The sequence below is a fragment of the Mobula birostris genome, chromosome 26 (assembly GCF_030028105.1).
Source record: "Mobula birostris isolate sMobBir1 chromosome 26, sMobBir1.hap1, whole genome shotgun sequence".
NCBI lineage: Eukaryota > Metazoa > Chordata > Chondrichthyes > Myliobatiformes > Myliobatidae > Mobula > Mobula birostris.
In genome coordinates, this window is record NC_092395.1 from 26,485,137 (window position 1) to 26,499,188 (window position 14,052).

Genomic DNA, 14,052 nt, shown 5'->3' on the forward strand with positions numbered 1-14,052 from the left:
CCTCAAAATTTCACCTTTAAATGACCTCCATTTCTCTATTACATCCTTCCCATAAAACAAATTGTCCCAATCCACTCCTTCTAAATCCTTTCGCATCTCCTTAAAGTTAGCCTTTCTCCAATCAAAAATCTCAATCCTGGGTTCAGACCTATCCTTCTCCATAATTATATTGAAACTAATAGCGTTGTGATCACTGGACCCGCAGTGCTCCCCAACACATACCTCCGTCACCTGACCTATCTCATTCCCTAACAGGAGGTACCTCTTTGTATTGCTGCAAAAAACTATCCTGCACACATTTTACAAACTCCAAACCATCCAGCCCTTTTGCTGGATAGATCCTCCCATTTTGCTTCAACACCTTTGCTGCTTATGAGGAAGATTCCTTAGCATTGTGTTGGATTTAGTTAACTCTGAGAGAGCCATGTGAACAATTTCTAACTCTGTTGCCAGCAATTATAATGAATCTCAAGACACCAACACTGATGGATCTTGCAGTTCTGATCTGGAATTTGACTAGCAATGAGACACCAGTACAAGATAACCCAAAGCCCTCTGAAGTTCAAAGGAGGCAAACAAATGAACAAGAAATGAGCAAAATAATCTGCCAGGGCTATGGTGGTGGGACACTATCATGGAAGTGACCATACCAAAGCTGAATATTATGTCATTTTGATGAAAGTCCCTCAAACTGCAATGTTAACTGCTCTTTTTCCCACAAATGTTACCTAGCTTGCTGAGTATTTCCAACATTTCCTGCTTATGTAGAAAACCTGCTGAATGTGATTGATTGGCTCCCTTAACATTTCATCGTAGTTTTGGTAAATTCTGTAGTAAAAATTGAAAGCAACTTTCCTTAATACTTCCTGCTGTGAAGTGGAAGTTTTCTACAAATTTTACTTTGGCTGGGGTAATCTGTCGTACATGGATGCTGAAGTACCGTGGTCCTGCAATTTGCCTTTCCCGTGCCCAGCAGACTTGCTTTATTTTGTCACTATTTCTCTGTTTATTGTACTTCCCATATTTTCCCAGCACAGTGTTGGCTTCACCTTTTAGTAGTCTTTTGCATGTGAAGACACCACCAGAGGGCTCTGCCTGCAGTAGTTTCTCCGGCCAAGGTTTCCTAGTCTGTTTGGTGAACCCAGCAACTGGGAATTACTGCATTGTTCACCTAGGTTGATTGTGTATGTGAATGCACGGGCATGACATGGTAGAATTCTCTCTGGTCTTACTAGTTCCAATTAGTAACTTCTTGCTGGCTCTGCTATTGGTAGATGTTTGACCTTAAAACATTGCCAGAAAAGAGCAGGGACAATAGGTTTCACATCTAGGATGCAGATCTTCACAGCAGCCAACATCTCTGTCTTGTCCTCTGTTAGATTTGGACATAGTGCAGTGGATGTGATGACCAGCACTTGTAGACTTCAGCAGAGATTTTTTTGGTGATTTTTGCACCACTGGCAAACTACACAGTATACTCCCACTACCATTTTTCGGTCAGGCAGTTTGTCTGACTTGAAGGTGATAGAGGAAAGCAGATTTTTCCATGGATGAGACCGAAGGTGGATAGTTTGTGAGATGGTACTCTCCTGTTTACATGGGCTCCATCTGCTCCCAGTGCACCAATTCAGCATTCTCAATATTTCCCAAATGCTGCTCCACTTTGGATTCCCAGGATTCAATGGGAGTGCTGTGTTTTATTTTGTTGTCAAGAACCTTTTGCTCTGGTGTCCTGGTAACCTCTTCCTGTTACAGAGGTCAGAGTAGAATGTTTGTGAGTGTTATATTGGGCACGGGATTAATGGGTGAAATTACAACTTGATACTGGGATGTTTGCTAGGGCAAGTGCACTTACCCTTTCAGTGGGTTTGGAGAACATTAACAATATTTTTTCTGGTGCCTTCTTGTGCCAAGGTAGGTATTTTTGGTCTCAGAAGTAGATGGGTGGGCAGGGATTATTGCTGCCTGGTAGACCATCAGTTTGTCAGATACCAAAGGCTGTGCCAGCACACTGAAGGGGACTGCATCAGAGTTTGCCTTCACTGAGTGATGGCTCTACGTGTTCCAGAATCTCACCTGATACCTTTATTATTGGGAACAGTGTTACAAACCTCCAATACTGTAGAAGCAGTTGAGAAAACTAGAAAACTATGGCAACCAAATGCATGCCTGCAACTTGCCATTTGCTTCGCAGTAGTAATGTTCTGATTCCTTTGCAGAGAGGGGGAAATGGGTGGAAAATGGAAGCTCCTTTTTTTTGGACTATCAAGGTCTATGAGGTAGTATTGCAGGAGACTAATGACCCATTGAAAGGACCTCCAAACTACTTTGAAAGAAGGCTGCAGATGCTGAAAATCTGAAATAAAAACAAAATATTGCAAATGCTCAATGGCTAACAGCATCTGTGACAAGAGAAACAGTTAACATTTTCAGTTAATGACCTTCAGCTCTCCACAGATGCTGCCCAACCTGTGGAGTAGTTGCAACATTTTCTGATTTTATTCTAATCCTGCTCTCTAGTTGGAGGGTATTGAGCTTCGTTCATTAAGTGTTGTGGCGACCACTGACACCAGGCAGACAATCTCTGAAGAGAAACGAGAAAATCTGCAGATGCTGGAAATCTAAGCAACACACACAAAATGCATGATGAGGGGTCTCAACCCGAAATGTCGGCTGTTTACTCTTTTCCACAGATGCTGCCTGGCCTGCTGAGCTCCTCAAGCATTTTGTGTGTGTTGCTGAGACAGTCTCTGAAGGGTATTGATAATGGCTGGGGTCACCCATTTTGAAAGACACTGCCCGGAAGAAGGTAATAGGAAACCACTTCTGTAGAAAATTTTGTCAAGAACATTCTGGTCATGGTCAGACTGTGATCACCCACGTTGGGATTATGAGGGTTAGTGGTAAATGTTACAGGAGCTTTTTGTGCCCTGTTTGAGGAGAAACTTCTATTCCATGTAAGGGGGTAAAGAGAGTGGGATTTGGAAGGGTGAAATGTTTCTGGTATCAGAAATCTGGAGGAGGCACTATGGAGGATCTAGCTGTGATTAGTAATGTTTTCAGTTGTTCTTTCTTTGTTGTATACATCACTTTGTCTTCTTGTAGGCTTGAACGGGATGTGCAACAGCTCCAGTGTTCCGGATTCAACATCGGATGTGCCTGATTATTTACTGTAAGTAAAAATTGTGAAGGAGCTTCCCATTCCACAACTTCCCTCTGGTGTTTTGATGCTGCTTTGCAATTAGTATTCTTGTCTGCATCAAAGACTGGTCCAGATTTCTCCAAAACATTCTCACCAATGCAGGTCACTACAATCAAGATTGGGTTGATTTCTGTCCCATTCAGCTGATTTTCTGGACATTGGAAATTGAATAGGATGTTCGGGATCTGATGGTTCAGTAACTCAAAATGTTATTAGCCGTGACTTAGTAGGTATCATATCTGCCTCTGGGTCAGAAGGCTGTGGGTAAAAGTCTGTTTCAGTTGTCTTTATTCAAATACAGACTCAAATATTTGAGGCAATGCTGCATTGTTGGTGAACCATTAAATAAGAGGCAATGTCTGCCCTCTCAAGTCAATATTAGCAATCCCATGGTTCTGTTCCAACCAAGAGCAAGGTAGTTCCAACTGTGGCTGATAATTATTCCTCAGTCAGTATTTCAAAGAGATTATGTGGTCATTTTAACAGTTGCAAAGTACCTTCTGTACCTGAGCAGTTTTGCATTGTTTTTATATTATTAATAAAGTAAAAGCTAGAGCTGCTTATTCTTTTGGACTTGCCAATTAAGCGCTGTCTGGTTTGGATTTCTCCCTCAGTAAATATGCAGCAATTACATCACAAGAGCAGAGGCAAGGTTATAAAACCGATTTCAATGCAGAGTATAGTGAGTACAGAGACCTGCACTCCAGGATAGAGAGCATCACCAGGCGGTTCACACAGTTGGACGCTGAACTGAAACAACTTTCACCGGGGACTGCTGACTACAAGGTATAAGAGCATTTTTATTCCTTTCAATAAAACATTTGCACTGTCTGTAGTGCCTATTCCTCACATGTGTTGGCAAGCCCCTTTTCATTCATGTATTTGTATGTATTTGCATACCTAGCAAGGTAGTAAAGCAACATTTCTTCTTTGAATTCTTCACATGCTCTTTCAATAGTTTCATCCTTTTATCCAACTTCTCAAGTCCCTTCATTCTCACCCTAATCCTGGTTCCTTCCCCTAACAATCCCTTCACTTAATCTCCACCGCCCCCCCACCCCCGCCATTGGACTGTACAGTCTCAGGTATTGCACTGTACTGCTGCCACAAAACACAATATATTTCACGACATGTAAGTGATAATAAGACCATGAGACATAGGAGCAGAATTGGGCCATTCAGTCCATTGAGTCTGCTCTGTCATTCCCTCATGGCTGATTTATTATCCCTCTTAACCCATTCTTTTGCCTTCTCTTTGTAACTTTGAGCCTCTGCCTAATCAAGAACCTATCAACCTGTGCTTTAAATGTACTCAGTGATTTGGCCTCCACAGCCATCTGTGCAAATGAATTCCACAGATTCACCACTCTCTGGCTAAAGAAATCTCTCCTCATTTCTGTTCTAAATGGACATTCCTCTATTCTGGTGCTGTGCACTCTTGTTCTAGACTCTCCCACTAATGGTAATGTTCTCCCCACAAGCAGCTCCATGTGTGGCATCTTGTCAAAGGCTTTCTGAAAAACCCAAGTAATCAATATCCACTGACTCTCCCTTGTCCATCCTGCTTGTTATTTCTCAAAAAATTCCAACAGATTTGCCAGGCAAGGTTTCCTCTTAAGGAAACCATGTTTACTTTGGCCTGCCTGGAAGAAGGGTCCTGGCTTGAAATGTTGACTGTTCATTTCCATGGATGCTGCCTAATCTGATGAGTTTCTCCAGCATTTTGTGTATGTTGTCTTTTCACCTTTGCAGTTTCTTAACTCTACCCACAAGGATTCCACATCTTCCGATTCTATGTCACCTTTGTTTTTTTTGCGGAATTCCCTCTGCCTACATGCCTGTCTTTTCAATACAATGTGTATCCTTGGAGGTTAAGCTCACAACTATGATCTTCTTTTAGCCATGACTCAGTGATGCCCACAGTGTCATAACTTTCACTGCCACGGAATAAGGTAGATGATCTTGTGGCGCAGTTGAAAAATATATAACTGCCAATTTCTCAACCGCCACAAGATCATCTACCTTATTCCATATACTGCGTGGATTCAAATATAACACCTTCAGTCCTGTATTCATCACCCTTTTCGATTTTACCCACTAACTACAATTTTGTCCTATCGTCTGTTTATCATTTCTCACATTCTCACTACACATTGCATCTACTTGTACACCAATTGCCTCATCTTTAGCCCTATCGCTCCGGTTCCCATCCCCTGCCAGATTAGTTTAGCTCTAGCAAACCTACCTGCAAGGATATTGGTTGCTCCTTGGCTTCAGGTGTAACCTGTTATTGTCATATAGGTCATACAATATCTTCCCCAGATGAGATTTTATTGATCCAGGAATCTGAAACCCTGCTCCTGCACCAGATCCTCAGCCACTCATTCATCTGTACTATCATTCTATTCCTACCCTGACTAGCATGGAGTAGTATTAAGATTACTACCTTGGAGGTCCTTATCTTCAGCTTCTTTCCTAACACCCTACACTCACTGTGCAGGACCTCTTCCCCTTTTCTGCCTATGTCATTGGTGCCAATGTGCACCAGAATCTCTGGTTGCTCACCCTCCCTCTTGAGACTATTCTGCAGCTGCTCTGAGACATCCTTGACCTATCACCTGGGAGGTAACATACCATCCTGGTGTCTTTCACAGCTACAGAATTTCCTGTCCATCCCCCATCTATTGAGTCTCCTATCACTTTCGCACTACCTGACTTTACCCTTCCCTGCTGAGCCTCAGAGCTGGCCACAGTGTCCAGAAGAGTATACTTGTCACTGAGGGGAGTGGCCAGAGGGGAATCCTGCACTAACTGCTTACTCCCTTTACTTCTGGTGGTCACCCATCTGAAGCCTACACTCTGGCTGTGACCACCTCAGTAAAAGCCTCATGTATGAAGTCTCAGCCTCCTGGATATTCCTGAGTACATCCAGCTCCAGTTCCTTGATCTTGTCAGTCAGGAGCTGAAGTTGGGTGCACTTCCTGCAGATGTTGTCATCAGTTAAGTACCCTGCAGTCCCACATCTTACAAGAGGAGCATTCCATTGCATTAACGACCATCCTGCCTTTGGCTCTAATTTCTTAAGCTGAAGTTCTGCAATCAACCAAATGACTCTATAAGCTGCAGCATCTTTTTGCCTCTGTCTGGTCTTGCTGAAGCCCATTAAGCCAAAGCTTGACTCTAACATTGGCCCACTCCAACAATGGCCACTCCATTTACAACTTCTTTCTTTTTATTCGTACAATTAAGACTCACTCTTGACGAGACTTACAGTTTTCAAATGGCAATATGCCATTATCTTACTTGCTACTTAAAATAATGACAATAATCAACCTGATTTTGATTCTGGCCCCAGTTCATTCACCCTCTCCCAGTTTCTCACCCCTTTCAGCTTCTGCTTTATCTAGCCCTTTATTCTCCCTCTCCTTTAATTGCCTCTTTCCTTGACCCAGACCATCCTGGACAAGCTGCTGACAGCTGTGCTATATGCTCTTTATCCATTGTGAGAGTGATATTGTCAGGTTAATTTGCACTGTCTTTCATGATTTTTCTGTATGCAATCAGATATGATCATCCAGTTTGAACTGGTTGTTAGGCGTAGTCTGTCTATTTAAGAGTGGTGTAACCCATTGTTCTTTTTAAAGTGCAGGTTGACTAAATGCCATGTAGTATTGATGTGTCTTCCCAACCCTACTGACCTTATTTGCCTTTGCCAATCCCTGAACTGAAATCAGCAATCAAAATACAACTAGGGAGTGCCACTGTGTGTTTGGCACGCACGCAGTGGCTTAAAGCTGTTTATATATTTATGTGGCTGTTTTTTTCCCTGATTTGAGCTATTGTTGAGTGGGGAAGGCTAGGGAAAGGCAGGGCTGGCATTTTATCACTCTTTAGCTCTGCCTTGCTATGGTACATTTGAGCAGTGCTCATGGAATTTTGAATGGATTTGTTTGCCTGCACAAAGTGTACCAAAGCAATTGGTTTCTAATTGAATGAACAAGTCCTATTATACCTTAATTGTTTGACCTGGGGAATTGTCACTTGTTCATAGTAAAGTCTATAATGTCATGCCCATATTCTTGTAACAAAACTGTTTACTGAATTTTTATGTATGTGTTGCTTTCCTGCAGAGCATCCATGATCAAATTTTACAGGAATATCGTAAAATTAAAAAGGTAAGTGTTTGAGCAAAATAGCAAATAAATTGTGCTCCAAGGTTAATTGCTAAACCCTTTCTCAGACCAGGGATTAAACCAATAACATAGTGGGTAGAGAAGGTAATTTCTTACTTGACCAGTAGGATAGAATCCAATCACAAACAAGAGAAAATCTACAGATGCTGGAAATCCAAGCATCGCGCACAAAATGCTGGAGGAACTCAGCAGGCCAGGCAGCATCGATGGAAAAGAGGACATGACGTTTTGGGCTGAGACCATTCATCCTGAAATGTCAACTGTACTCTTAGAGTCAATTTTGATCCTCTGCTTTTGCTCTTTGCTGAGAGTTGCAGTCATTTGGGTTTACACTACAGAAGAAAATTATTTGAATCTTCATCTGTGTACTGATTCTTTCCTAGAGTTGGGCAAAATTGATCCCATTGTTCCACTCTGTACCTGAATCCCAAAGAAATCCCATTGCCTTGCTGACTCCTTGTAGCTCTGTCTCCATCTCAAACTAATTCCACCATCCCACACTCCTCATAGTAATGTGTCATTCCCAAATGGCAATGTCAGTGAAATATTACTTTAAGCTGCTGAGACTATAGGAATGCAAACTGTGTGAATGAGTTGCTGTGTCTGATGGAATTATGTTTTTGTGTTTTATGCAGACAAATCCCAACTACAGCCAAGAGAAGTACCGCTGTGAATATCTGCACAACAAACTGGCTCACATTAAGAAACTAATAGCAGAGTATGACCAGAAGCAATTACAATCCTGGCGTTAGCCCATCTTAATTACCATTGTGTGTGAGAGAGAGAGAGAGGGGAGCGTGACGGCAAACAATTGCATCTAATTATGTTTCCAGCTTCTCCTGTGTGTCCGCTTCAAGAAGATGAAACTGCAGCATATTCAAAATATACATTTAATAAATCAAAATTTAAGGCTTCATTTGCATAGAACTTCAGATGTTCATGTGATATCTGGGAGTACAGTTACACCTTTAAAACAGAATAAACGAGTTTGCTGGTTCAGCTGCTCTATGTTGAAATGTCCTGAAGGCCAAGACCAAAGTGAGGGCTTACTCCTGGAAGGTGCTACAGAGTAATCAGGGAGACATCACAGAAGCTGGAGACAGAACATCCTCAATATCAATCAGCACTATGTGCAAAATGTAAACTGTTCCAGAACCAATTCAAAACCACCTGATACTGGGAAGTATACTGCTGGGAAAGCATTGCAATGCAAAGCATTCTGTGACTTCCCCACAAAAAGTAATGTTTACATTCTTAAAATTATTACTTACTCAGTAAGTGGTCATTTACCCATTAAAGAAAGCTGGAAATCATTTAATATTACACCAGTTAAGACTTCAGCCCCTACTATACCAAGCTTTTCAATGTTATTATCTCTGGATATAGAAGTGCCCAGTACTGCTTTCTATGTTAGAAATTTCTTGCTGCTTTCCATTTTAGATACTTCTGCACCTAAAGAATTCATTGATAGAGCCGCTAACTAAGTTTTAAACTATATATATCTGACATTTGAATTTCCTGTGACCAAACATGCTTTGATTACTAAACATCACTAATGTAGGGCTCTTGGGAACACTGGAAAATTTTCCAAATGCAACATTAGTTTTCCACAATTACTGGTTGGGCCGGTTGTCGATGCTCATTCCATTCTACCATCATCATTTACTGTGAAAGTCGACATATGCCTAGTTTATTTAACCTTTCCTCAAGTTGATGTTAACTGCCTGGAACCAGTACTATGCTGCAAGAGGCTCATGCCAGGATGGAAACAGATTCCCTGAAATAGCCCTGTTCTCAACAGCCTTCACTAGGCAATATGATCAGTGGCATTCTGCCTGACTGATAATCACAGAAGCAGCCAAGCTATGCCAACCAGAACCTGACCATCTAATTTGAGCCGGTGGGATTGACTCCATGTTGGCTTTTGGTTTGATCATCCAAGATTTTTAAAAAATGACAATTCCTTTGGCTTGGGCTAGCTCACACCTTATTAGTCTGAAATGCATTAACCGTGTTTTAGCAGGTGCACATTTGTGGGAGTTCTGTCAGATATTGTCAGTAGAGAGGAGGTACCCTGGAAGGTGATGGTCACAGCTGGTGTGGAAAGTACTGGTTCTTGGACTTGTGTCAGGTATAGAGTGGCCAGTTGGGTTTTAATGTTCTACCCAAGTAGATTACAGTGCCAGTACCCAATAACAATATCTGTATTTGGATAATAAATGTTTAGTATTTCACTGTGAACTCCTACTGCCTGCACAAAAGTCAGACTTGGTCAGTCAATCACCCCCTTTATGCTGTGATTCAATGATATCATGAATTTGGAAAGCATCTTTCCAGATTCCTGGGATGGGAGAGCATGTACAGACCCTAGGGAAAAGTGACCCTCGGGAAAAGCTTACAGTCAAAAAATGTTTGCTGCAGGATTCAGTTTCTGCACTCAAACATGTTTCTCATCTCTACCATCAACCTTGAATATAGAATCCTATCCTATTCAATAAAGAGGACTTAAGCCTCTTCAGTACTGCTGATTAATGAGGGGCAATGTTTTCTGATTATTTCAATCAGCAGTGAAATTAAAACTCAAATCTGAATATTCAACTCCTGACCATAGCCTGTGTTTAAGCAATTAACAGCTTACATTTCAAAGAAATTTTTTACTTAAAATAAAATTGTGGAAGAAAGGATTATAACATCTCAAACCTCTGAGGAGAGTTCCCTGTCTGTAAACAACAGTCTGAATAGCTCTGTAGACACTGGGAATGAAGAGTTGGGAGAAAGGGGACAGAGGGTCAATGAATGTAGCTTCTCAGTTACCTACAGCTGCAGTGAATGCAGTAGGAACTCAAGGAATCTACTTTTTCTGTGACTGACCAGAGATCCATTCAAAACTTTTAGAAAATAGATAGCAGGATGAAATAGGTGAATACTGTTTCCTTATTGTCTGCACGAAACCCATCTCCTAAATACACAGACCAGCCTGAACAATATTTGGGATGAAAGCTAGTTAGCACTGAATGTAGTTCGTGATTGTGTCCCTCAGGTTACTCACTGCAATGAAGTATAGAGCTGGAAATTTTTTTTGCTCCAATAATGAAATTGTTAATTGTAGTTCTTACACACCTCAAATACATATTCTTCAATGGGCTTTTCTGACAAGTGTAATATGCATGTGTGGGCATGTCTGGGACTCAGAGAAAAGTACAGCAATTACAAAGTAGCAGAAATTAGAAGGCTTAAGAAAGAATTTGAAATTGTTGGTTAAATTGCTTGTTTACTCAATCTCTGGTACTAGACCTAGGTGCTGCCTGCTAAATAAAATAGATTTTTTAATTATCTTTCTTGTCTATTACACAAGCTTGGACTAGCTCGGGCATAAAAAGAAGATAAACTAAAAGGAGGAAGATATGTAAAGACCTAAGATGGGCAATTATCTAACACTTGATTCCATTCAGGTCTTTAACAGTTCTTCTAGATATTTCAAACTGTAAGAGTGTTCCTCATCTTACTGTAGAGTGCTCATTGTGATGAATAAAAAAAAAATCTTTTCTCAGACATTTAAATTAAACTAAATGTGCCTTTGTCAATGCTTCAATCCAGCATCCATAGAAAAGCTGATGGGTCTTCTGGGATGGGGAAAAGAAAGACTCATATCAAGAGGAAAGGTAGGATAGATAATGGTGTTGATATCAGCATCTATTGTATGGGACATGAACTAAAACAGAGATATGAGACGGCAGCCATTAGCTGCCCATAAAAAGTATACAATGGAAATCACAGCTTTGAAGAAAGGTGGAAGCACCAGAATTTTAGACTGTGGTTATCATTATAACCACCTGCCTCACTGTGACAGGACCTCGAGAAGAAAGGGGAGAAACAAAACACCAAATTTTTACTTCGGATGACGAGGATCTAAACACCAATCCATCCCTTATATGAAATACAAGGGATTAAAATGACCCATGTGGGCACTGATGTACTTACAGTAACTCAACACATATTTTCTTTAGTATGGGTCCCACTATGTATTTTTGAAGCAATGATTCATGAAAAAATTAATTATAAAACAATCACTTAATGGTAATTCTATCAATTCCAACAGATGGTTAGTGGGTGGGTTCAGCACCTTGAATACTGATATTGGAGGCAATACCATTGCACTGACCCCCAAGAAGTAATGCTTGTTCAGTCAGCAACCTCTTTTCCAGTGAGGTTTAGAATTAGTACCAGGATCCTTTTCATTTCATGCTTACAGACAGCCAGCAAGTAGACCCTGAAAAGCTGATGCAACTTGGGTTACTCACAGCTGATTGGTTATCTTAGGAGTGACATGGTCCTGTGGACAACCCACAGGGCTCTGTTTAGCTAGAGCTGGCATCCTGTGAACTCGCTGAAAGTGCAGCTAAACTTCCAATTTCTGCAAGTATTGCAGCTTCCATGCAGTTGAGTAAAGGGGCACCCAACAACCAGGGCGAAAGGGCAATCCACAAATTGTCTCTCTGGATGGCAGTTTACAGCTAATGTTTTAACTCTGTCTTGGCACAGTGGAGGAGGCAAATAAAGAGCAGCAGCAAAAATATCACATCCAGGAAAGATTCTGAAAAGTCAGGTTGTTGTTGTGGTGGGGGGGGGGGTGGCGCGGAGGAGGTGGATTTTCAATGTACAGCAAGTACAAAGAGCTTGACTTATAATATGGTGGTAGGAGGGACATTCAATTAACAGCAAGTCCTGAATATTGCTTCCATTTTTTTAAAGCCTTGGTCTTTTTTAGAACACTAATCTCTCCTCACTATAGACACTTACAGACAGGGGCTCCCTTCCCCTCCCCCCACTATTCCCAAATTTTATCTAATTATTAAGGTTAGTGCTGGTCTCACATCTGAAGTTCTATGCAAATGAAGCCTTAAATTTTGATTTATTAAATGTATATTTTGAATTGAAAAGGGGACAGTTCCAAGACACAGGTCTGTGTTGTTAATGATTTGTACATGCTATATCTTTAAGCCTTTGAGGTACTGGAGTGATTTTTGAATTTCACACAGTTAAGTATAGAATATTTGTTGGAGAACGAGTTCCTGATTGTGGTGCTCTCCCATATTGGATTCCAACCAGTTTTTGAGTCCTACTCCAATGTTATTGCATTAACTCCTCTGCCCTAGTCACCAATTCATACTTTTCACTTGTTCAAAATATTATTGAATATAATGCCTTTGACGAACCTTGTACAAAGATCACGGCTACTACAGGGTTTGTATGACCTTTCCTTCAAGTTCACTGGATAAAACCAGTGAACTTGTGTGTGGTTTTGCAGTTGACATGCTGAAATGAGACATGTTTAGGAATCAGTGTTCCCCTTCAGTTTCACTGGTTTTGCAGTGAAACACTACTTATCTATTTCCATTTACCACCTCCCCTTCTTTTAAATCTATCAACTTCTCCCAGATATGCCTGATGCTTTTTTTCTAGCCAATATCAATGCAGTTCATTGTGTTCTTCTGACCTGTCCCTGAGTTAGAAGACTGTGGAGTTGCTCGCTAGTCCATGCAGGGCAGCCACATGGTTGATGATCTATTTAGGCATTCCATGTGACATGAAAAGTCCGACAGTGCAATCCATCTTTGCACATTTTGTGGGATTACAAACTGAATCAATGCCTGCACGTATTTTGTATTTCAAAGTAACTTATTCCTTGTCAGGAATCTGAAACTTGCATTAAGGCACAATATAAATATACAGTATCCCCTTTTGAATGTGTGCAACACAATGAGTAGAAACCTCTATCTCTTCCTTCCTCTGTTATGCACGTGCAGTGGTAAAGCACTACCTGCATGATCTTACTGAATGCCACTGCCATACTCCATAGCCTGAGCTCCAGGGAAATGGGTTCAGTGGGTGATGAAACTGTCAGTTGGCAGAGTGACTGCAGTTCCTAATCCAACACAATGCAGTTACCTGGAGTTCAAAAACAATAGTGCTGGGGAGACACTATTGGCAGATTGGGGATTTAAAGAACTAAGCCTACCTTTTGGGCACTGGCTGACTTTTCTAACTGCCGCACGGTCCATTTTGTTTCACAGATCCACATTTATTTCCATCTCTCACAATGCCAGAGTTTCAATGAAATTTCTTTCTGATTTATTTAATTTTCCAAGATTTTGAGTAGTGAGCTTGTTCTGCTGCCTTGCTACCTGTTGCCAAGTTTGTTCACAGTATTACAATACCAGTCCCTCTTGGGTCTGAAAAAATACTTAAGAAGTTAAGAATTTGAATTTTTTTGAACCTTCCACAGTTTAAATAAAACTATTTTTTGAGAACAGTATATTATAGATGTCAGATTAAAGCGTTTCTACATTGTGTAATATTTTTGAGTGAACCTGTATAGGTAAGGAATTGATCATGAAGTTGTAAATATTGAGGAAGACAAGCTAGGAAGATTGTAGAATTACCAAATATTTAATGATTATGTATAAATATAACTACTTGCTTGTGTTTTTATTTCCTGGCTTATAACGACTGAATTGTTCAAACATTCTTTGTGGTACTGAGCAGGAAGTGACCATTCAGCTCCTCACACCTGCATCATGACTTGAATCATCATTTACCTGTTTGGATTCCATAGCCCACAATGCCCTTTCCCAACAAAGGATAATGGGTGTCAGT

At 40.9% G+C, this 14,052-nt stretch overlaps 1 protein-coding gene across 1 annotated transcript in view; it reads left to right on the forward strand.

Moving 5' to 3' along the window:
* ell (elongation factor RNA polymerase II) overlaps nt 1-13,711 on the forward strand; it is a 136,424-nt gene extending 122,713 nt beyond the window's left edge. Inside the window, exons 9-12 of the mRNA XM_072244570.1 lie at nt 3,106-3,172; nt 3,817-3,988; nt 7,333-7,377; nt 8,031-13,711. Of these exons, the coding sequence (XP_072100671.1) occupies nt 3,106-3,172; nt 3,817-3,988; nt 7,333-7,377; nt 8,031-8,147 (401 nt within the window). The 3' untranslated portion in view covers nt 8,148-13,711. The remainder of the gene's footprint in view (nt 1-3,105; nt 3,173-3,816; nt 3,989-7,332; nt 7,378-8,030) is intronic.
* The last annotated feature ends 341 nt before the right edge of the window (nt 13,712-14,052 follow it).